Consider the following 21,621-nt stretch of genomic DNA (forward strand, 5'->3'; position numbering starts at 1 on the left):
AAGTTGAATGGCTCTAAAACTGCCGCAGAGTTCCCAGGAATTGGGTGGGTTTCCATTAGAGATCGTGAGATTCCTACCAATGTATCAGCTGTTGCTGAACAGCTCTTTGTGCACGTCCTGTCACCCATCAGCAAGTGCTCAGGAAGCCCAAATGCATAGCAATAGTTGTCACGGTGCATGTGGTGTGCCATCCCATTGCCATCAGTGGAACTTACCATTGTTGCTGTCCTAAATGTCACAGATAAATGTAGGAGTGCTTCCTCAGTCCAAAGTGACTCTGCAGACTGACCTGGCAGACCTCGAGGTCAAACTTTGCTATATTCTCTGCAGCAGCAGGACTGTGTCATCAAACCACTATTTCTAATTAGGAAAGGCTGAGCATTGAGGAACGAGCTCAGGAGAAGCAGCTGAAGGTGGGGAGCTGCCAGCAGTGGGTTTTAGCCATGGGATGCTCCCATTGGGATGCAGCCGTGGGATGCTCATGGTGCATCTGCCCTGTCAATCCTGCACAGCTCAGGGAGAACCCATCTGTGATGCAGTATAATTTCTATTCTGCTGAGAGGTCTCGAGCTGGAGGGGTTTGGTTTGGTTTAACCAGCACAGGTGTTACGTAGTGGATAACATGGGAACTGGTCTGATAGTGGGGTTGTGCATCTTCTGGTGTGCTGCTGCTCGGAATGAAAAGGATGTGAGATAAAGACTTGCAAAGACTGAATTTTAACAGCTTTGCTGGGCTCATTCATTGGAACCACTCAACAGGTTTGTGTAGAATTCTTTTATTAAAGTAAAAGTTGTAGGTGATGAAAAATAACCCGAGTACGAGGCCTGAAATATCACCCTAGAGATTGAGTGTGTTTTTGCCTATCTGAATTATATATATATGTATATAAATAGTGCTTTGAGTGTTGAGGAGAGCACTTTGCAGAGCGCAGTGTTGGTAAAAGCAATCCCAAGCCGTTTCTTGCTGTCTTTGCAGAGCTCTGCTGTAGAATTGGTGAGCTTCACTGGAATGCTTTTGGCCGGGGATGGAAAACCCGACCGATGCCGTGGCATTGCAATGTGTGCCTCGGTGGCTCTGACAACAGAGCTCTGCTTTTGACACCCACCTCACGGCTCAGCCCTGCGTCCCTCATTGATTCACTGATTCCCTTTATTCCGCATAGTCTGCTGACACCGGCCCTTCCCTCCTCCCTCCCTTTCCCCCCCCCCCCATGTGCCCGGGGTGTGTTTGTCTGGTTCACGTTAGGAAATAGAAATTGTTATCGATTAATATTAATATTTAGCATGTTTGTGAAAATGTCTTCCCCCACCGCTATTAATCTGCGGTGTTAATAGTGCCGGGAGTCCTGTTCTGGACCCGGGGGAACCCACAGTGAGCGGAATGACAATGAGACGGTGACAACAGCCCAAAAGCTTTCAGTTGGCAAAGATGTGAATTCCAATTGCAAGGTCTCCTTTTGGAGGCTTGCAAATGCTTTATTCCTGCTCTGTGGTTTGACGTCCAGGACTGAGAGAAATGCCCGGCTCCATTTGTTAGTTTTTGGAGAGCTACTCCGGCTGCATTTATTTATTGATTCTAAATAGGTGCCGCTCCTCTCAGTGGGGAGATTATCTCGCCATCGCTTTGAAAGTTCCACTTTGCTGCCTTTCCAACAAAAGAATTTCTGCAGCGCTTCCACACTTCTATAGCTTTAAAACATGGGCTACTTTGAAGCAAAACTAAGCAAAAAACCGCTGCAAAGCAATTAGGATTTTTCTTTCCGAATCGCAGCATCGTCGCCTTCTTTCACCTCTTCCTCTCCAGGCTTTGTCTTCTTACATTACTTCCATTTCAGCAGTGGTTGGTACAAGTGTCTGTGTCACAGTGTGTTTGTTGCGACGCTTCGTTGGAGCTGTTCTGGTGCAAATAGTTGAGGGGCAGAAATCCCAAAGGCTCCTATTTTTCTGGTGGCTTTAATGAAGAGATGATAGAGATAATAGAGCCCGTTTTGGCTTCCAGGTGCCCACTGTGTGTCATCCATCCAGGTTCAAATATGAGACAAAATACGGGGATCAGGTGGGGTTTAACTGTGGACAACGACGTCCTCTAAAGAGTTTGATTCTAAAAGGGCCTGATGTGGGGAATGCTTGCGATGCTCAAACTGACTTGTACTGGGAATATAATCCTGGCATTTAGTGGAGGAGCAATTTGGACCCTTTCCCTGCTGCTTTTACTAGAAGCAAATGCGTGTTAAGGAGCACACTGAAATACTGTTTCAAGCCATATTCTTTATTTCTGCCAGCAAAAATCCCGCAATAAAAGAAAATGCTTATTTTTTTTCCAACCCAAACCCAAGCTCACTGTAAATCCCCGCTACCTGTTCTCCTTGCAGCAGCTGTTTTGTAGGACCTTCCAATTAACTCACCTTCTCTGCACTGCTACACCTGTTATCTTCTGCTTGTTTTGCATCAAATAACCCCAACTGCTTTGAGGGGTGTCATTACCATCAAGACCAAACAGACTCTGAGTGTGAAACCTCCATATGGTTGAGTTTCCTCCCAGCTCTTTTCCTTCCCCTTCGTCCCGTCCCCTCCTGTCTCATCCCTCACTGTCTCCCCCTCTGAATAACTCTGCAGTTTGTGGTATTCTCCAGGACTAAATTGTTTTCTAATGCGTCCCACGGTGCTTCTGCATTGAACTGGGGAAGGCACGTGCATTATGTCCCAAAGCAGCTATGGCAGAGCCCATGCAGAGGGGTGTGCACGGGTGCCTGGGCTGCTTGGCATTGCACTGCTTGCAGCTGCAGGACAGCCTGCATAGGGCAGCGCATGCTGGGTGCTGGTACACAGACCTGCAAAGCACCCGGACCCACGGATATCAGCCATATCACCCAGGGCAGACAGATGACACGTTAGGGATGAGCTTTCCCAGCTTCTATTGTATTTCAGCTGTGGCCATCAGGTGGCAACCTGATCACTGCCATGGTTCGCTGTGCAGAGCCCCTGCCTGCTGGGTGCTGCTGGGTGCTCCCACCCCCAGCCCTGGGTGGTTACAGGTGGGCAGCACTGAGCTGAGAGGCAGCGAGCCCTCAGCAGCATAAGTGCAGGTGTTTTGCACTCCTGGCTGAACCAGGCTGTGATGCTGGCGATTCCTCCCAGCTCTACTGGGCTACAAAGCAGTGCTAAAAATGTTTGGTGCTGTTTTAACTGATAAAAGATGCCAAGTGTGCAGCAAATAGGTGCAGATCCCGCAGTCAGAATCATGCACAGCCGCGTGTCCTGGAGGGGTGACACATCCCATGCCTTCTTGCTGACATAGCACTGCAGCTGGATTTCTTTCCTGCTTGGAAGCAAAGCAGGAATGCAGCATGCACCTGTAATCCTTCTCCTTGTCATTTAGAAAACGACAGCATCCGTGGTTGAGTTTTGGTTGCTTTTTGTTGTTGTTGTTTTTTTACATGTATGTTGCACTAATAGAAAAACACTTCTCCAAGAGGGATCCTCTGACCTGGCAGCGCTGTGGACTTCAGCCCGCTGTTATTTCACACACAAGTGAAAATGGGAGGCTTTTGTGAGCATCCCGTCCTGGAGCCACCTGCCAAATTTCAGCCTGGAAAGTCACCGCGTGTCAGCCAACAGCACAATGCCATGGAGGATGACAAAAGTGTTATGGGCTCAGCCCTGCGTTCTCTTTGCTCTTAATATCCCCATTGCTCTTGCTGGGAGTTGTGCCTGCAGGAGGAATGGAGCTGTGGGCCCAGGTCTGTGTTTGCTTCAAGGTCGGTGAAGCAGCTTGCAGTGTGCACTGCAGGTTTCCCAGCTGGGATGAACAAGATCCTGGGGCACCTCAGCCAAACAGGCATTTCCATAGCAGAACTGTATATTCTATACTGACATTAATAAGCATATAAAAAAACAAATACCCCCCAAAAAGCCCTCACCCTAAATCTAGCACGTCGTTCCTTTTACCAGCATTTCCTTTAACATTCAATTTTATCCTTTCATTACAGCTGCTAAATAGACTATTCATGAGCTCTCTCACCAATACTGAAGCAGCACCCACATTGTTGCAGGACCCTCATTGGTGTCACACAGATTTTAAGCCTGTGCCCATATCTGATTATCTGTGGAAACAACCTTTCAATGGCTCTTTTTTTTTTTTACAGAGTAATTTCTCTAGTGAGCTTTGAAGGACTAATTTTAGTTTCATGGCAATAACAATAAGGTCAAGTTGTATTTCGGTGGCGCTTTTCACATGAGCAGACATTCGAGGGGCAGATGTAGGACAGCACGGTTGTCACCATTAAGCGACACACAAGTTGTGGGGCAACTCAGTGCAACTGGAGATGGTTTCTGAGCTGCAAAAGGTGCTCTGCCTGTATGTTAGCACTTGTGTTACAGCTGGAGCAGCATGGAGGGGAGTGCTTGGAGGGGACAGATGGCCCTGAAGGCAAGCTGGAAGATGCTGCAGTGATTGTAGCTCTGTCAGCAAGGTGATGAGCAGAAATCCGGGAGGTTTCATAGCACAGAATTAACGTGGGCAGATGGACTCTTCCCAGGTGCATGAGCTCTAATCAGAAGTAAACCCCAGCTGCTGAACCTGCCTGGGATTCCTGGAATAGCGGTGGCCCGGGGAGATCTGTGCACACATCTGTAGGCTTTAGTGACATCTAGCTAACATCTGGGGAAGCTCTTTTGGAGCAGGACTCGATGCTTCAGAGCTGAGCTCATACAGTGAGGGCTACAGGACGGTGCTTCTGAGCGCCCCTTCTGAGATACGTACCTCGAGCTGAATCTCTCTGCCTTATTCCCAGCTATTATTGTAAGCATTTAAACGTGTCAGTGTAACAAAAAATAATCCAACTCACAATATCCACAGGCTTCAACTGGGCAAAATTCCACCCATCTGCCTTTGAGACACATCCTTCCATCGTGTGATGCAGCTGTGTGCATTGCTGTGCAGCTGTTTGCGTGTTGCCCAGTGGGCGATGGTGGTATTTCTGCTGGGAGTTGTTTCACTCCTGCAATGGTCACGTTGCATTCAGTGAAGCTGCTTGGGGGAAGAAGGGGTCGTGTTCCCTGCACTGGGCCCTCTAAGGAGACTCATTTTAGTGACTGAAAAGGCAGAAGGAAGAGATTACCTGCGCTTAAGGACTTCTCCTGAAACACAGAGCGAGATCTGGGCTCAGCTTCAGAGTAAATTCAGATTTAATCAGAGTTGGCCTGATTATCCCATATCAGAGACTGAATTAACAGTGCTCAGAAGTGAGGTGTCTTTATACTTGTGTCATTTGCAATTTTTCACAGGTCATGCTCCGCTAAACCTAGTTTTGCTTTTCAACTCGGTTGGAATTCCTGTTTCTTAAGTGCAAAAGAGGCTAATCATAGAGGAGAAAATAATTTGACTTGCTAATACCAGGAGAGAAAACATTTACAGCAACCACAAGTATGTTCAGGATTATGGAGCGCATAATACTTATGAAAGCGTGTTTCTGGTGACATGTTTGAGTAAGGAGGGTTGCACTTTCTAGCAGAGGAAACGTTTGTAGGCTGCAGCAGGCAGTGCTCTGTGCTCCAAAAAGGCCAGAGTGAAAAAAGAGAAGTTGGCAAAGGAATCAAAATCCTCTTCTGTAGCAAAGCCTGCCGCTGGGCTGCTCAGGAGTGAGCTCAGGAGAATCTTTATTAGGCTTTAAAAGGAGAAAGAAAGGAGGAGGAGATGTGCGCTGCGTACAGAAGGTACGTTCTGAGGATGCAGGAGATGCTGCTGTTGTGGTGGGCAGTGGGAGCTGGAGCTGTGCTGGGTGCTGCTTCCCCATGCAGCAGAGCTGAGCCATTAGCATGCACTGTGGGAGTCCCTCTCGATTCGCCGTGCCCACAATGGGGCGGTTGTTGGGCTTGTTATCATAGTGGGAGCTACTGCGCAATGAAAGCACAGTCATGCTGCCTCATGTTTAATTGAGAGATGGCAAATCTGTTCCCAAAATACTTCGGCTCCTTGTATTAGATGACAAATGTGTTTTTCTTTTCCCCTTCATCTGTTTCCCTCCCCTGCCCTTATTTTTTTTCTTCTTGGATGAAGAGAAAGCTCCGTTTCCGTTCCGTTTGAACGTTGTAGCCTCACAGTTGACTCCTCCTGGAAAAATCCCCAACCCTTATGACCCTCCAAGCCCACCATTTTCAAGTTCAATCATCCTCATGTACTGGCCTTTTTGTCTTTGCTCTCTAGCACGCTGAGAACACCTCACCTTTCCTATTTCTCTGGGTCCTTCCATTGCTGTGCTGATGCTTGGCATCATCGCCGTCTCTGTCTAAGACCAGCTTCATTCCCAGAATCTGAGATGGAAATTTCAGCTGATTATTTGGTCAATGCTCGTTGCCTCCTCAAAGCCTGCCTTTTTCCAAGGCAGTTCATTCATCCACCTTGGTTGCTTGCCACCGCTTTTGCACCGTTCACTCTATTAAATGTGATTCTGCATTTCAGGGCACCTCTTCTAGGAGCTGTGCCTCGAGACTACCTTCTTAGAATAATATTTTGGTGCATAACTAACCACTGTTTGCAATACCTTGAGGTGCTTTCCCCTCCGGTAGACACAGTGTCTTTTGTTTAGCGTAGAAAAGTTGGGCACTAAGAGACATACATTTTTGCTCTGTGAACTCTGGAATTGGAAGGAAACCATAGTGCACGCTGAGTTTCAGTTAATGGTGAAGTGTGTGCTATGAAGCTGATGCACTGGCTAATGAGAAGACTTGTATTTTTTATTAATTCAGCATTAATTTGTGATTAATAACTATGGATTTTTTTAATGCGTAGCTGCATCTAACTTTCAGTGCGTGTAATCTGAATAGGAACTGCTTTCTCTTTGTACAGCCTGAATTTCTTGGTGACTGGTATGGTTTCTTTTAATTAGAAGGGAGCTTTACTGATGATCCTTGTGCGCTGGGAAGCCAGAACTGAGTATATATGTGCTAAAGATATAAGCACGTACATTGTATTTCGGACATGGGAAATATAAGATGTGAGCCCAGCTCTGCTGACTGAAGTCCCACTTACGATGCTGAAGTATCACACTCGGTGTGATAAGGATCTCCAAACCCCAAGGCCGTGTTTAGCACTGTGGTCTGAAGAGGTGAAAGCATCCCTGGGATGAAGGGATGCCCATGCCCAGTGTTCAGAGCACCTCCCATTGCGTTGTCCTTCACTGCATCCTGCTATAATCACTTGGCTTTGGGAAGTGATAGAAGAGGGAGGGCTGGCTGAAGAATATTTTTAGCTCATAGAAGCCAATAGCAGAGCAGAAAATGGATGCGTGTCGTTACAGGTTTCGTAGTGGAATTGACTTGTAATTCTCTGCAGTGTAATAATTTGTGCTCGCTGACATAGTGCTCATTTGCTAATTGTTTGGGGAAGAAATGAATCATGGAGCTCCGTGCAGGGTGCAGGCTGTTCACCTTTGGGCTTTCCTGTTTGGTTGTGCACCCCAAACACACTGTGGCGGTTCCCAGTGCTGTGTTGGGCACTGAGCTGTGGGGTTCCAGGATTGCCCTGGGGATGCTGAGCCCCACAGCTCTGGCATTGCTTCTGAAGGATGTGGTTTGCAGCTCTGCTGGTAGCACAGGCTGCTCCCACCCGCAGGTTGCCTCTCACTGTGGGGCCAGAGCAAAGCTTAGGTGTGAGCATTGCCAACCCCAAGCATGCAGAGTCTCTTTATGTTTGATAAAAGGAAGACGAAAGCTCTTCCGATGGCTTATGCTTTGTGGTTGTAGAATCTGAAGCCAGATTTTACCTTAATTACTCTTTTCCTTTCCTCTTCAAAATACACCGGCCCAGTTCAAGCAATAAGTGGTTGCAGAGAGCCTCGACCCACCTCTTCTGTGTGTTCTTCCCTCTTTTCTGTTGCTGCAAGACAGCTGACACAGCTCGTGCTCCTTCCACCCCTAGCTAGCTCTGAGCACAGCGCAGCCAGCATGGATGTCCCCACCTCAGTTCCGTAGGGCAGGATTGCCTTCCTTTCCTGCCCCTACCACCCTTAACGTGTGTGAGCAAGGCTTTGTGAAACTTTGTCCCAAGAAGAGATTAATTGCTGTTCACGTGAGTATTTCAGTGTGTTTTGTTCTGCTGTTTCCCCTTTTAGGTGACAGCGAGATTGTAAATAATATGTACGAGACCGACCCTGATCTCCTTGCTGGCGAAAGTGCAGAGGAGGAAACAGAGGACAGTATTATGTCCCCCATCCCTGTCGGACCTCCATCACCCTTTCCCACCAGCGAGGACTTCACTCCCAAGGAGGGCTCGCCCTATGAAGCTCCCGTCTACATTCCTGATGACATTCCAATCCCACCAGATTTTGAACTCAGAGAATCTTCGATTCCAGGGGCAGGGCTAGGGATATGGGCCAAAAAGAAGATTGAAGTTGGGGAAAGATTTGGACCTTATATGACAGTACAAAGGAGCACGTTAAAGGAAACAAACTTTGGATGGGAGGTAAGCGTGCCGAGTGTGGTAAATCACATTCATTTGTCTTTGCAAACTGTTCTTAAAGCAAGTTGAGTGGGGACAGAGGTAGTGACTTTGCTAATGCCATCTCCCTGAGTGTTTTGTACCCAAGGTTCCACACAGCATTCCAAAAGCAGCAGAAATCCTTTTTAGGTAGCTGCTGGGGCTACCAATACTGCTCCAGCACCACTTTAGAAGGTTGCTTGCAAATGATGTTGGGTCACTCCTTAAAGTGCTTGTCATTTTCAGGTTGTGTTCAGAACTTGTCACAATGGGAGAAATATGATTAGTCGCGTCATGTTTTGTAGTTGGGTGTGTTACCTTTGACTTCCACTCCGTGTTAGCTGTGCAGGCACTATTAAGTGGTCATAGAAAATAGCATGTACCCATTAACGCCCTAGATGTTCTTCAGCTCTTGCTCTGCAGCAAAGATAAAGGAATGCAAAAGTCATTTTCCCCCTCAGAACTAAACAAAACCCATCTTCAGTGGGAAAAAACAGCGCTGTCCCCAAACTCCTGTGCCTTTCTCCCTGCTTGGGGGGCATTATCCCAGCGGTCACTGCTGTATTCTTGATTTGAAAATATCCGTACCTGCAAGGATAATCCTAAATTAAAGCAGGTTTTAAGCACAGCAGAGTGTAATATATGGTTTTACCTCCCCTTTCTCTGCCTGAAGCACTGATGCAGTCTCCCCCCTTGCTCGGCTGCTACCTGGTGTGAAGCGGTCACTGCTGGAGCACAGAGGTGGGATGGAACTGAGAGATGCAGCCATGGCTGTAAGCGGAACGAGCTGGCAGGAGCCCCGGTTGCTTAGAAAACGAGGCCCCAGAGGCCAGCTTGGAGTTTGAAATGGTCTGATTGTATTTACATTGCTGGTTTTTGAAGTCTCGACAAATGGGCCAACAGCGAGGTGTGGTGAAGCCCGAGGATCTGTGTCCAGATGTTCGGGTTTGCTTTTAAAACGCGTCCAAATTGCATGAAGAAGAGGGGTTCGCCTGCCATGAAAACAAAGCACAGTCCTGTCTTGTCAGCAGGGAACTCCTGAAGGGCTGAAACCAGAGTTTGGGCCGGTATTGGAGCTCAGTCCCCTTTTCTCTTTCCTAACGCAGGGGATGCACAGCTGAGTTTCCATCCCCCGCTTCCCCATACAGAGCTGCATTTGTCTGAGCTCGTCTTCGTGTTGGCTTCTTTTCTTGTGAATTATCGTGGCAGAGGACTTACTTGCTTGGTATTGCCAGCTCATCTTCAGAATGTGGGTTTTGAAGTGAGAAAGTTGAACAAAGTGTGCAGTTGATGTATGGGCAGTATAATGGGCAGCTCGGGGTTACCTGCTGACAGTGCGCTCTGCTGGAGGAATGCACCATCGCTTCCTTGAGGAACAGGCCATTCTCTGTAGGCTGCAACGTGGAATTTGCTCCTGCAGAAAGGTGGAAGCTGTGCTTTCCTGGACCTTAGCACTTAGAGCTGACCTTAATCTTAACTTTAAATACGTTTTAAACAGAGCTCTGTGGGGTTATTGTTTTGCACCAGCTCCTATCCACAGTGGAAGCCAGGCCAAGCTTGAGTAGTGCAGATCCTTTCTTCTGTGACCTTGGCGTAACTTTGTCCTTGTCTTTTACAATTCTGGTACAGGTTTGTATTTACATTCATGGTTTTAAGAACGGTTCCCTCTCTCCATTACGCACAGAGCGCCGGGCCTGATACAAGCCGTATCTATTAACTTCGGTCTCCATTGACTTTGTGATACTGTTTATTTTTGTGGTGTGCACGAACAAACTTTCTTTCTCCGCGGCCCCTCTCACATTTCTGCGGTGCTTTTGTTCTCCTGTTGGACAGGAACATTTCCTAGCTGAAAGGAAGGCATGTTTGTCCTCCGTCAGATGTCCTCAAACACTGCCTTAAACCCACCCCAACACTCTTCCTTTGACCTTGCCTGTTCCTGCAGGCACTCTTGAAGCCTTTTGCTTCCCAATATGCCTACAGCCTCAGCTATCTACAAATAGCTTCTCTTTTCAAGCCTCAGCAGTTGTGAAAATGAAACTGAAACAGAACAGTAAACTGCATTTCTTCGAAGTCATTGCAAGCTCCTGTCTGCAAACACAGCTCTGCCCTTCCTCCAGCCCAACTGTCTGACCCGGCTCTGATGTCAAACATCCCACTCCAGGAGGCAAAGAATCATAGAATCATCAAGGCTGGGACAGACCTACAGGAATGCTGTTTGCTGCTACTGTCGGCTTGCTTGCTATTTCCACTAACAGCCTGAAAATTGATAGGGAATACAGAATGCCACGTCTCACCTTGAGACAAAGAGATGGGATTTGTTTCCCATTATTTTGGGTGTCTTTGCTTTTAACCAGACAGGAGCGGGTGATAAAACGCTGTTGTTGTGAATTCCTTTGTTTTAATGCTCATTTTAAGAAACTATTGGCTTTTATTTATTATAACACGTGCAAAACCAAGCGCTTTCCTTTCCATCAGGGCAAAGATAGAAACTGTCCCGTGAAAGAGGAATAGCTGTGCATAAAATAAGAGCTGGCAGCTGAAGATGCGGCATTCTTGGCTTCACCTCTGGGCCAGTGGAAAACTGCTGTTTTTTGGGCGTGCTTTCTGGTGTCAGTGATTTGCAGGAGTTCGACCTCCTTGTTCCCACAAAATAGAACTTAAATGTTGCTGGGTTGGTTTGTTTTTAGAAGTGCTCATAAATGCCAAGGAAATGTGGCTGCACAGGGCTGGCATTGATGGCCGAGAGGAGAACTGAGCTGTATCTCCTCAGGCCTTAGAAATATTAAGATAGGAAGGGGACTGTAAGCATTCTTTAAATGTGATGGCTGTGTCATGCTTCCCATTAGCAGAACATGCTGCTCAAATTCACTTTAAATACCGATACAGTTTGTAAAAGAAAGCGTGTCCTTGTCTGTCCCGTTTTGGAACAAAATACAGGGCTTTAAATGAGCAGAGAAATCTCAGGACCTCTCTGTGCTCATCCCTCGCTCGTGTCCTTTAGCTTGCAGGCTGAAAGGATATGATGACATTTCCTTGTAGCTATTCCTCATGCGTCTTCTGATTCATTCCTGTTCTCCGGCCTCTGCCCTTCCCTTTGGCTTGGGGAGAGCATAACAGCCTCTGTGGCTCAGGGAAGGGCTCAGGGATGGCTGCTCTCACTGCTACATCTTATCTCCTATGGGGAGCAGTGCTGGAGGGCGGTGTGCATGGCCATGCCCTAAGTGGAGCATGTTACATGCACAGAGTCTGACCCATAAAAGGTTACTTCACCGTTTCTCCAAGTTCTGTCTGGCTAGAATAATTCTGAAGGAGCAGGAATCTGTGGGTTCATATGGAATGGAGAACACACAAACATGCTGGGACTTCCCAGATGTGCTGGGAAGACATCCTTGGTACCTCTGTACTTAGAATCTATTGGTGCATTATAAGACTGCAGGTAAGCTATTGCTTTAGGCTGAAGCTGGGACTTAGGAGGGAGCTGCTCAGTGTACTGAGGGCAGATCCCACTCCCTACAGATCAATCTGGAGGATGGGGAGTGTTTGTATCAATTGTAATGGTGGATAAAGGTGAAAAATGCACCTATTGATACCCAAAATGAAAGGACTGCAGTGTGTATCCCTTGTATACATATCACCAAATGCCTCAATGTGGGGGTTAAAAGAGTGAGTCTTTTTTAGGCCCGGGAATGCCGAGATGTCTTGCTCTATCTTAGGCACTTCTCTCAAACATGGGTATATAAGGAATTAGGGAAAAAACAAGAAGAGACAGGGAAAGGGAATGACTAAGAATACCTCCTGATATTTCTCCCTTATTTCCATAAGGGGTAATAACTCATGAGCAATCCGGCAGAGGGCACTTTCTTTAAATAGAACGTTCTGATTCACAAGCAGAAAAAGGAAATAAATATTTTCTTTTCGACTTCGAGACACATCCATGAATACCAGCTTCTGAAATGGCATTTTATCATCCGCACTTAAAAAAAGAAAGAAGGGGGAAAAAAAAAAAGGAAAGAAAATCCCATGAATAACTCAATGTACACCGCAGGGGTAGAGAAAGAGCTCTTTCTCGTTGTCTAAAGACTTGCAGAATGCAGGGAGCCTGCAGGCTGCCTGGTAAAGATTCCACCTGTTCACTCAGTTGTTCTCCAGGTAAAGCTTCTCCTTCATCTCTGAAGTCCATTAACCCCTGTGTTAAGGCACCAGAGCAAGATGCTGCTCAGCTTTGAGTCACGGCTTGAATGCTCAGGGCTGTGCTTGGGCTCTGAGGTGTGGGACATCAGCAGAGCTTTCCATGAATCTCACTTGAGTCCCTGCTTAGCCCTGAAGTCTGATGGCTTTAAGTGAAGCTGGCTGTGCAGTGCAAGGAGGAGAGGAACAACGGGAGATGTTGCAGAGTAAAACATGAATTGCTTTTATAGAAAGGGGGAATCACGTTCTCTGCATAGTTTGGCTCTGTCCTTCTCTTCCCATAGCAAACAGGGAGCAGCAGCACAGATCTGCAGGACTGCTAAATATAGTGACTCTTACTCTGTGGGTTTTTAGCACTTCTCACATTTTGGCACTTAGGTTGCTTCTCATTTGGCTCCAGAAACGCCAAAGGATTTATGTTGTTGCACATAGAGACGAAAATGAGAAGTTGGGTCTATTGCTCTTTCTTAAGTAGTAGCACATAGTTGGGTCTTTGTTCCTCACCTGTTAACATCTCAGCTCATTATTCATCCTTTCCACTCTTTGTTTATTTCATCAGTGTGAAGTGCTGGGACCTCTACAAAATGAGGCAGCCCTTGTATTGAACGTTTGCAGCGATGAAAAACAGGAGCTGTTTGTGCAAGGAAGGCGTGAAGCTCCTTCTGAGTCCCATTTAGGAACGTTTAGTGGCAGGAATTTATCTGGTGGCAGACGAGGAGGAACATTTCTGGGCATCGTGGTGTTGTTGGCAGTTTTACTCTTGATTTGGTGCCTGTGCAGCTCTTCCATTTGCTGGCTCTCTTGTCCCCTCTGAAGGCAAACAGATAACGAGATGGTTTGAGGCACAGGGCTGAGTGGGAGCTGGTTACCCTAATTGTGTTCCAGCCTGATGACAGTGCGCTGCTACCATTTAATGTGTTTGCATTGATCAGAGACATGCACATTCAAGTGGGCCGGGTAAATAAAGGAGAGGCATCTCTGCAGCAAGGCAAGTCTGTGTGTGTGTGTACACACGGGGCTGGGAGGGCCCGGTCGGAACTTGCCATCACTTATCCTCTGTCTCAGAAATGCACAAAATGTGCTTCAAAAAAGGAAAGTGCTCGTGAGCAAGCAGCGTTCCCCCGCAGCAAACGTCCTGCTCATGCACACACTCCAGCAAGGCTTTTTGAGGCTAATGAAGGAAACCTCCTGTAGCTGCTGGGACGGGGTGATGTGCAATCAGTGATGCAGCAGTTCGGAAGCCTTGTTCTCTAAGAAATGCCTTTGTTGGAAGTGTTTTGTAACCTGCCCTGCAATGGGAGCTCAGCCCCTCGTGCCCGTGTTTGCTCCGGGGTGCTTTGCTCAGCACAGAAGTGGCATTTTGTCCCTTTTGATCTGATTACCAGCAGTATGTTTCCTCACTGTCAGATAATGCCCGGGCAAGTCGTCGCTTTAATTGTACATCTCATTGTGCCATCCCTGTTCAATCATGTTCAAAAATACCTACATTTCACCCTTGTCCCCCACCTCCCTTTTCCCATTTAGATCTCACTGAAGTCCATTCTCCCTTATCAGCACAGTAATTTCATGAGCAGAGCTAGGATTTCTGCCGTTTAGGCCCCGGCCATTGTCTGTCGCAGCTGCAGTCAAGATAAACCCTCACCCAGAACAAAGTTGGAGTGACCTTTTACAAGCAGAATCTGCCTTGTTTCCCTCCAGACTAATTTATCAGCCTTCATTTCAGCCTAGTCTCTCAGCAGAGGCCTGAAAGAACATTACAGAGAGCATGAATGAACAGGGGGATTAAGATGCTTGGCTAGTCCCTCTTTTTCATCAGACACCTTCTGGATTTACTGAGATGTAAGCTGTAAATGACCGTAAGTGGTGAACTGCCTTAAACTTGCAGGAAGGGAAAGGGAAGGGGAGGGGGGTGGGGGGGAGATGGGGGGAATTGCCAAAGCCAAATGTTTAGGAGCTTCACTGTCTGCACAGTGCAGGAGCTGCTGTGTTGGAATGGGGTAACGCTGCTCCTTGTCCAACAGGACTGCAGATTTCTTCAGTTCTCCCACCCTTCAGATTCCTCCTTCTTTCATTTAACGAAGCAAAGGGTCGATAAACAACTTGGAAAGGTTGCTGTTAAAGCACAAGCTGAGGGGAGGCAAAAATCCTCGTCTATTAGAACTCGAATCGTTGCGGTGGATTTACTGTAGTGGAGGTGACCTGAAAGCTTTTGCAAGGGAAGAATTAAGCACAGTTCCATCGGCTCAGCCTTTGGGATCAGTGGTGGTTATTCTTCCTGCATTACTGCGTGGGGATGAAGAGGGAAGGGGTAGAGGATGGAAATGCAGGGATGTGGATCAGGGAAGTGAGCTGAGGGGCAAAACCATTTCAACAGCCCTGGAGGTGTCCTGGAAAAGGGTGGATGTGGCACTGAGGGGCATGGCCAGTGGGCATGGTGGGTTGGGGTTGGGGGGCCTGGGGGTCTTTTCCAACCTCAATGATTCTATGGTTCTATCCTGAAGAAAGCACTTGTGGCAGGTGGTGGTGAACAGCAGCCACACGATGCTTGGAAACTGGGTTCAGTTGGTGTGAGGTGATGAGGAGCCCCATTCGTGTGCTGGGCGATTACATCTCAGTAAACACATTTAAATGCACTGCTGACTGTGAGCTGCAGTTGGCAAGAGCAGGAATGCAGCACATTCAGAACGTGACTGATAAAATACTGATACTGTATCTTTTAATTTATTACCTGTATTACCCACACGCTCAGTTTTCCACTCTGTTCTCTCTCCTTCACGAGTTGTGTTTTCACTAGACTGGCATTTTCCTACTCTGATGAATTAACTGTCAATTGAAGTTAGTGAGATAAATCAAAACAAATGGACACACTGCTCCATATTGACTTTCTCACTGCCTGATTCTGAAAACCACTTTGAGCACTTTGCTGCTATTACGCTCTCTCGGTTCTAAGCAAGTGGACAAGAGGGAAGGAACTGGGGGAGGTGGGTGTTTAACAGCCATCAGTTCCATTCCCGCTATCTCTGCTTCATCTAGGATCTCATCAACAGTGAGATATGCAGCGTTAACCTAGAAAGAAGACACTTGGCATGGCCTAAGAAAATAAGTGGCTTCCTGGAGGCATGCTGCATTGAAGGCTGGGTCTTTTCAAGTGTGGTCTTAATCCATTGGAAAAGTGTTCTGGGGGATAACCTCCTGATCAGAGCCAGCCCAGGCTGTGTGCAGGACGGCCCCAAGCAGAGTCATATCTCTGGCCTGAATCCACATGAGGTTTCCCTAGCAGTTGTGTGGGAGTTTTCTGCCTATAGTTACACCATTAGGGGATAAGGGACCTCAAGGTGTCATAGCCTTTTATCTCAAGATAGAGTCATTGCTGGCCTGGTTTACTGCTTGTGCAGGCAGGTTAGTGCTGATCAGGTATCCGGTGACTGGGGTCATCTGTGTCCCTCATTAGACAACACCAATCTGAGATGCACACAGCTGACTGGGGGCTGACATGGTGGAAGTCCCCAGATGAAGAGCATGTGGTGCTGGGGTGCAGGCATCCCTCCTCATCCTCAGCCCTAGCACTGTGTGATAGGAAGTGATGGTTTGTTTCTAAGTATGAGAATAGGAGACCCATCGGTGTGCCTAGAGCAGGGCTGTGTGTATCAAATGCCAGCCATACCTCTGGCTGACCTCGGTTACACCGCGTGGTTTCAGCCAGAAGAACAAGCATATTCCTGTCATACAAGTGTTGAAATTCCTTTGTTATTTGTTTCCTTGCATCTTAAACATCTGCGCTTTGGTGCTTGGCTTTGAAACGCATTCTTGATGAACCCGATGATTCTTTCACAGCCATCCCCTGATTGTGTGCTGTGCCTTCCTATGCATCCAGCACCGCGTGCTGCAAGCAAAGTTAACACCTTCTCACCTGGAAGGGATGCTGTAAACTTTAATTCAAGAAGTAAAAGGTTAAAAAGAAACGTACGTGCGGAGGAATGGATGGTGGAAAGGGGTAAAGCCTCTCAGCAGTAGGTTAATTGGAGAGTGGAATACCAGCGTAGATGGGAGCACATAGTTTCCTTGGACAATGTGCTAAAGAACTGGGAGCTGGGAAGGACCAGCTGGGATTGTTAGTGAATTAGCTGAAGTCAGAAACCGCTGAATGGAGCAAAGAAGTAAAGGGGAAATGAAGGTTAGGGTATAATTCAGTCTAAATTAGGTGGGCCATTCACAATGCATAAAAGGGCTCTGAGCTTCCTTTCTTGGGGAAAATGGGTAGGAAAGCTCACTTTTATTTGGATGCGGGCTGAGGGGTTGATTTTAAGAATGTGCATACCTAGAGCCTACTTTTTGGAAGTGCATTATCCCACATGAGGCTGGAGGAAGCTTTGAAAATGCCATGAGCCTGAAAAGACAACGGATTTAATAAGACAGAATCGCAGCCGTTGCGCTGCAGAAGCACGTCGTTTTAATCTGCTAGGAACTGAAACAAATTCTCTTCGCTTATTCAGTCTTTGCCGGCTCATTTTGAAAGGTGAAAACTCTGTGTCTGATCACCTCTGAGCCCCCGGTGTCCAAAATCCCCCCCTGGTTTTGCTTCTCTCTCCTTGTTTTTGAAGAAATTATTAGCGGTGCCGTGCTTGTATTAATTTCTGTTTCCAAAAGGTTACGCCATGGAAGGGGATGTTGCAGTCAGAGCAAAGATGCTTGGACAGAATGGGTTTGTTCAATCTTAACTCGTGAAAAGCAGCGTTTGTGGGAGGGGAGAGGGAAAATGTAAACTGGCATTGTAGCTGGCTTGCTTTATTTAGTTATTTGAAGTAGGGAGAGTCTTGAATGAGCCTTGCAAAGCCAGCCTTCCAGTCGTGCTGGAGAGGAAAGCAAAGGACCGGTCCCTTGTTGTGCTATTGGAGTCATGCGTGCGTCCCAGAGCACCTCCCCAAGCAGTTCAGTTGTCGGATGTTACACTTCTACAGTGCGAGCAGCTTTGTGCCTTGCGTGTGAGTCACTGAGAGCAGGCAAAGCCCCCAGTGCCGGGCTGTTGGGACTGGCTCCCTGTGCTGTTCCTGGTTACCTGCACGGCCCAGCTCACTTCTGCATTCCCTCTAAAGGCTTATGTCAAGCTCAGTCAATTTCAATGAGATTCAGGGCTGGAACGGCAATAAGTGTTCAATCAAAGTATTTGATAAATCACTTAAACAATCTTGCAGATTGCAAATTCTGTAAATGCAAGTTCTGCACTTATTCAAAGCTAGTGGATGTGACAAGACTAAGAGACAGCAAAGTCAAAACAGCAGGGAGAAAAACTCGGATTGTTTGATGAGATTAAAATGCCAGCGATTCGAGTGGCAGGCAGGTAGGGCTGTGCTGCTGGTGGAGCTTTCCAGCCAATACTCGAGCGTTTACAAGGAGAATATACAGATGGGATAAAGAAGAGAAGGCTGATTTGATGATTGCAGCATAATTTTACCTTTACTTCAGGGTATGTGTGTTTTCCTTAATGTTTTGAATGGCATCATTTAGATGGTCAGGAAAGTTTTCTCCCTTATTAAATGGAATGACAAGTGACTGTAGGAGTGGGAGAGGGGAAATCTCAACAAACCCCAGATGCTTTGAATGCTGAGCAATTACTCCCAGGTAAGCTGGGCTGCAGCTGAGCTTCCACAGGGGGCAGTTACTGTGAGAGGTGTCTCCTCCTGAAAGGTGAAAGCAAAGTGCAGAAAGCAGCTCTTGGATGTGACTTTCAAGAGCTTTGTGACCCAATGCAGACAGGAATATGTCGAATGGTGTATGTAATGATTGGGTTCTTTTGTCTACAGTTTTGATTCCCTCAAAGAAGTATGGAAGGAATTAAAGCAAATCAAAGCTTGCCGAGCAGCTTCCAGAGTGAAATCGTTTGCTTTCTTCTGTAGCCTTTCTCCTCTTTATTAATGAAGGAAGGTTACCAAATGGTGACGGAGGGGAATGCAGTGTTGCCAGTGCTGGCACAAAGGGGAGAAGCAAGGTTGGAAATCATTGTCACCAGGAGGAAAACTGCATCACTGCCTATCGCAGGGGTTTGGAACTGGGGGATCTTAAAGGTCCCTTCCAACCCAATCCATTCCATGGCTCTGCATCTCTGTGATGTCAGATTGTGCCCAGTGCTGGAGTTCAGTGTTTTGAATCCATCTAAAACCGGGTAGGTTTGGTGTGGGGTTCAGCATTCCCTTATCTCTGTTTGTAATACTGTGGGTGTTATTAAGACCCTGGTCCCAACCTTCTGCATGCTTCCACCATTGGCACACCTCTACTGATCAGAAATCAGAGTTTGGAGACTCCCATGAAATGCATGTATTTTGCTCATCGGACACACGATCACTGATGGAAATCAGCTGCCACAGGGACTCATGCAGCACTGTACAGCACATACAAGGTAGAGCTCCCTTCTAATCCTGCCCTGCTGCCAGTGCCTTGCTTTGCTGTGTGTCTGCAGCTCTGTCTTGTGGACTGGGAGAGGTTAAGGCCGTGTGTGCGCAGGCGTGTGTGAGCGTGCGTCTGTTGTTTCTTTCTTCTTGAAATGCTTCACCACAGTAGGCAAAATGGATGAAACATAGAAAAAGAGAGACAATAAATAGTTTCCTAACCTGGCTCGGATAATAGAGAAAGTTCGTTAGATTTATTAATCCTCATTTTCCTTTGGACTGTCAGGCTTAGAGTGACAGTAAAAAAGCTTGTGACGACTTTGGCTAATTTGCACTCCATTCACTTTCTCATGAAAACCCATCAGGATGACTGAAGAACTGCTCTGCAATTGACCTTATTCAATGGCAGAGTGATATACTGGGAAACAGGCCAGTTTTTACAATGCCGAAAAGAGCAAATTGGACGGAATCTTTGTTCCTCTCTTTTTTCCCCTTTCCTTTTTATGCCAGTCTTGCTCTAGTTAAGCTCTCTCATTTGTTCCAGCAGTAGCTCCAGGGCTCGGGTCACCCTCTGTGGCTGCCATCGCAGGTGATCGCTGGGCTGCTGGCCTGGCCGTGGGGTGGGGGCACATTGGAAGCCCCACAGCGAGGTGCCCAGAGGGGGCTGCTGCCCATGAGCTGCATTGGGGCTGACTGGGGGAGGTGATGGGGCTGCGGGGTCTCAGCAGGGAGGGGGAGGGAGGGCTTTCCTTGTGCATCTGAGAAACTTTGTGCTCCTCTGTGTGCGCTCCAGATCTGCCGTCGTCCTCAAAGGGAAGCTGAGGTGCTTCAAGTGGGTGGAATTTGTCCGGTATATTGGAGAATGGCAAAGCAATTTGAGCCTGGTACCTGGGGACCTGGGCTGCTGCTGTCTGGGGGGGGACATCCTCCATCCACGCCCCTTTACATTGACTGAAATTACCTTTGTTGCATCAAAAGTGGTGTCTAAAATGATTTCTGGCCAGTCAGCTGTAGCCATAAGGTACTGAATAGCAGTAAGTCCAAGATGTTCTGTAGGTCCCGTGCCACTGAGCATGCTGTGTGTCACCCTATGGGCAGCAGCTTTCCATGGGGTGGCCACAGTGCTCATATGATGTGCTCCCATAGGAACAGCCTGTTGGTCAGCCACTGGAATGGGCTGCAAAGGGATGTGGTGGAGTCACCGTCCATGGAGGTGTTTAGGAGCCACGGAGATGTGACACTTGGGGACGTGGTTTGTGGGCATGGTGGGTTGGGCTGACAGTGGGGCTGATGCTCTTTGAGTTCTTTTCCAACCGAAACGATTCTGCGATTTATTCATGTTAGAAAATAGACATCCTGCCAAAATAACAGGATTGGGAAAACTCTCATCTCTGGTACCAGCTAAAATGAAGGCAGCCTGGTTCTGTGCGGGACACACAGAGGGGTTGGGCTCCTGAGGAAGAGCTCACAAACCCCATACATGTATGTTTGGAAAGCAAACCAACAGGGTGGGGGCTGAGTTCCATGTGAAAGAGCAGAGGAAACAACCCAGCCTTCCAACAAATGTATTTGGGCTTGAAGGAAGGAGCAGCGCTGACCCCACGGGGGTCTGCAGGATCAGCCATGAGCTGCCCAGCTTGGCGTGCCCCACGAGGCTGTGCTCCTGCAGCCCTGCACTGCTGGCACCGTGCTGTCAGCTCCTCGCCCTCCTCCTCCGGTGCCCTCAGGTCCTCCAATTTCCCCTTCCCTCTCTATCAAATTCTGCCCATGTCCGCACCCTCATTAATCAATGTCAAGTCACAGAGTGTACAACAAGGGCTGTATTCTTCAACTGCCCCCTCAGCCCTCATACATCCCATTGTTCCAAAAAACTGATTCAGATGGCAAGAAAACAGCCGATGCAGCACATAAAAGAGATGAGACAGAAATGAAAAGAATCAAGGAGGAGAAAAAGGGGGAAAGAAAAAAAAAAAAAAGAGGAGGCATTTTTTCCCCCTGAAACACTCGAATAAATACTCAGCAATGATAATTTAAATTATTCATACATTTATGAAAACATCCATTGAAAAGTGAAGTGTATGATGCTCTTTGTCTACTTTACTTTGTCTCTTGTTTGTGATTAACCTTTACTGTAACTTGGGCTGGCAGTGCCACGGTCACAAAGAGCAGACTTTTCCTTCCATGGGAAAAAAATGTTTCATCGTCCCCAGATGAAAAATTAAGTGGAGGTATTTAGTGCTGATGTGGCGATTTGTTGCGCGGCGTTAAAGATGCACTGTTAGCCACGTCTGTAGTGCAAACGCTGCTGCTTGTAAGAGAAAAAGGAATAGAAACAAGAGACAAAGCCAGCTTTTTAGCAGCCCGCTCCCTCCCAGTGTGGTTTGACATATATTTACTCGCAGGGCCGTGACGTCCTTCAGGAGCCGCGGAGCTGACATCCATGGTGCGGATCCGCTGCCCTCAAATAGGGAGAATCTGTGCATGTAGGAACACAGACGGTGTCTCAAAACACGGAAGTGGGTAAAAAGGAAAGCTGGGCTGCTTTAGTTTCAGCTTTTCAGGTGAACAAACCGT

General features: G+C 47.4%; 1 protein-coding gene across 1 annotated transcript in view; it reads left to right on the top strand.

The window, feature by feature from the left end:
- Positions 1–21,621, top strand: part of PRDM16 (PR/SET domain 16) — a 174,535-nt gene that overhangs the window by 63,205 nt on the left and 89,709 nt on the right. The window contains exon 2 of the mRNA XM_072354244.1: positions 8,112–8,461. Coding sequence (XP_072210345.1) covers positions 8,112–8,461 — 350 coding nt within the window. The remainder of the gene's footprint in view (positions 1–8,111; positions 8,462–21,621) is intronic.

The sequence above is a fragment of the Excalfactoria chinensis genome, chromosome 20 (assembly GCF_039878825.1).
Source record: "Excalfactoria chinensis isolate bCotChi1 chromosome 20, bCotChi1.hap2, whole genome shotgun sequence".
Classification (NCBI taxonomy): domain Eukaryota; kingdom Metazoa; phylum Chordata; class Aves; order Galliformes; family Phasianidae; genus Excalfactoria; species Excalfactoria chinensis.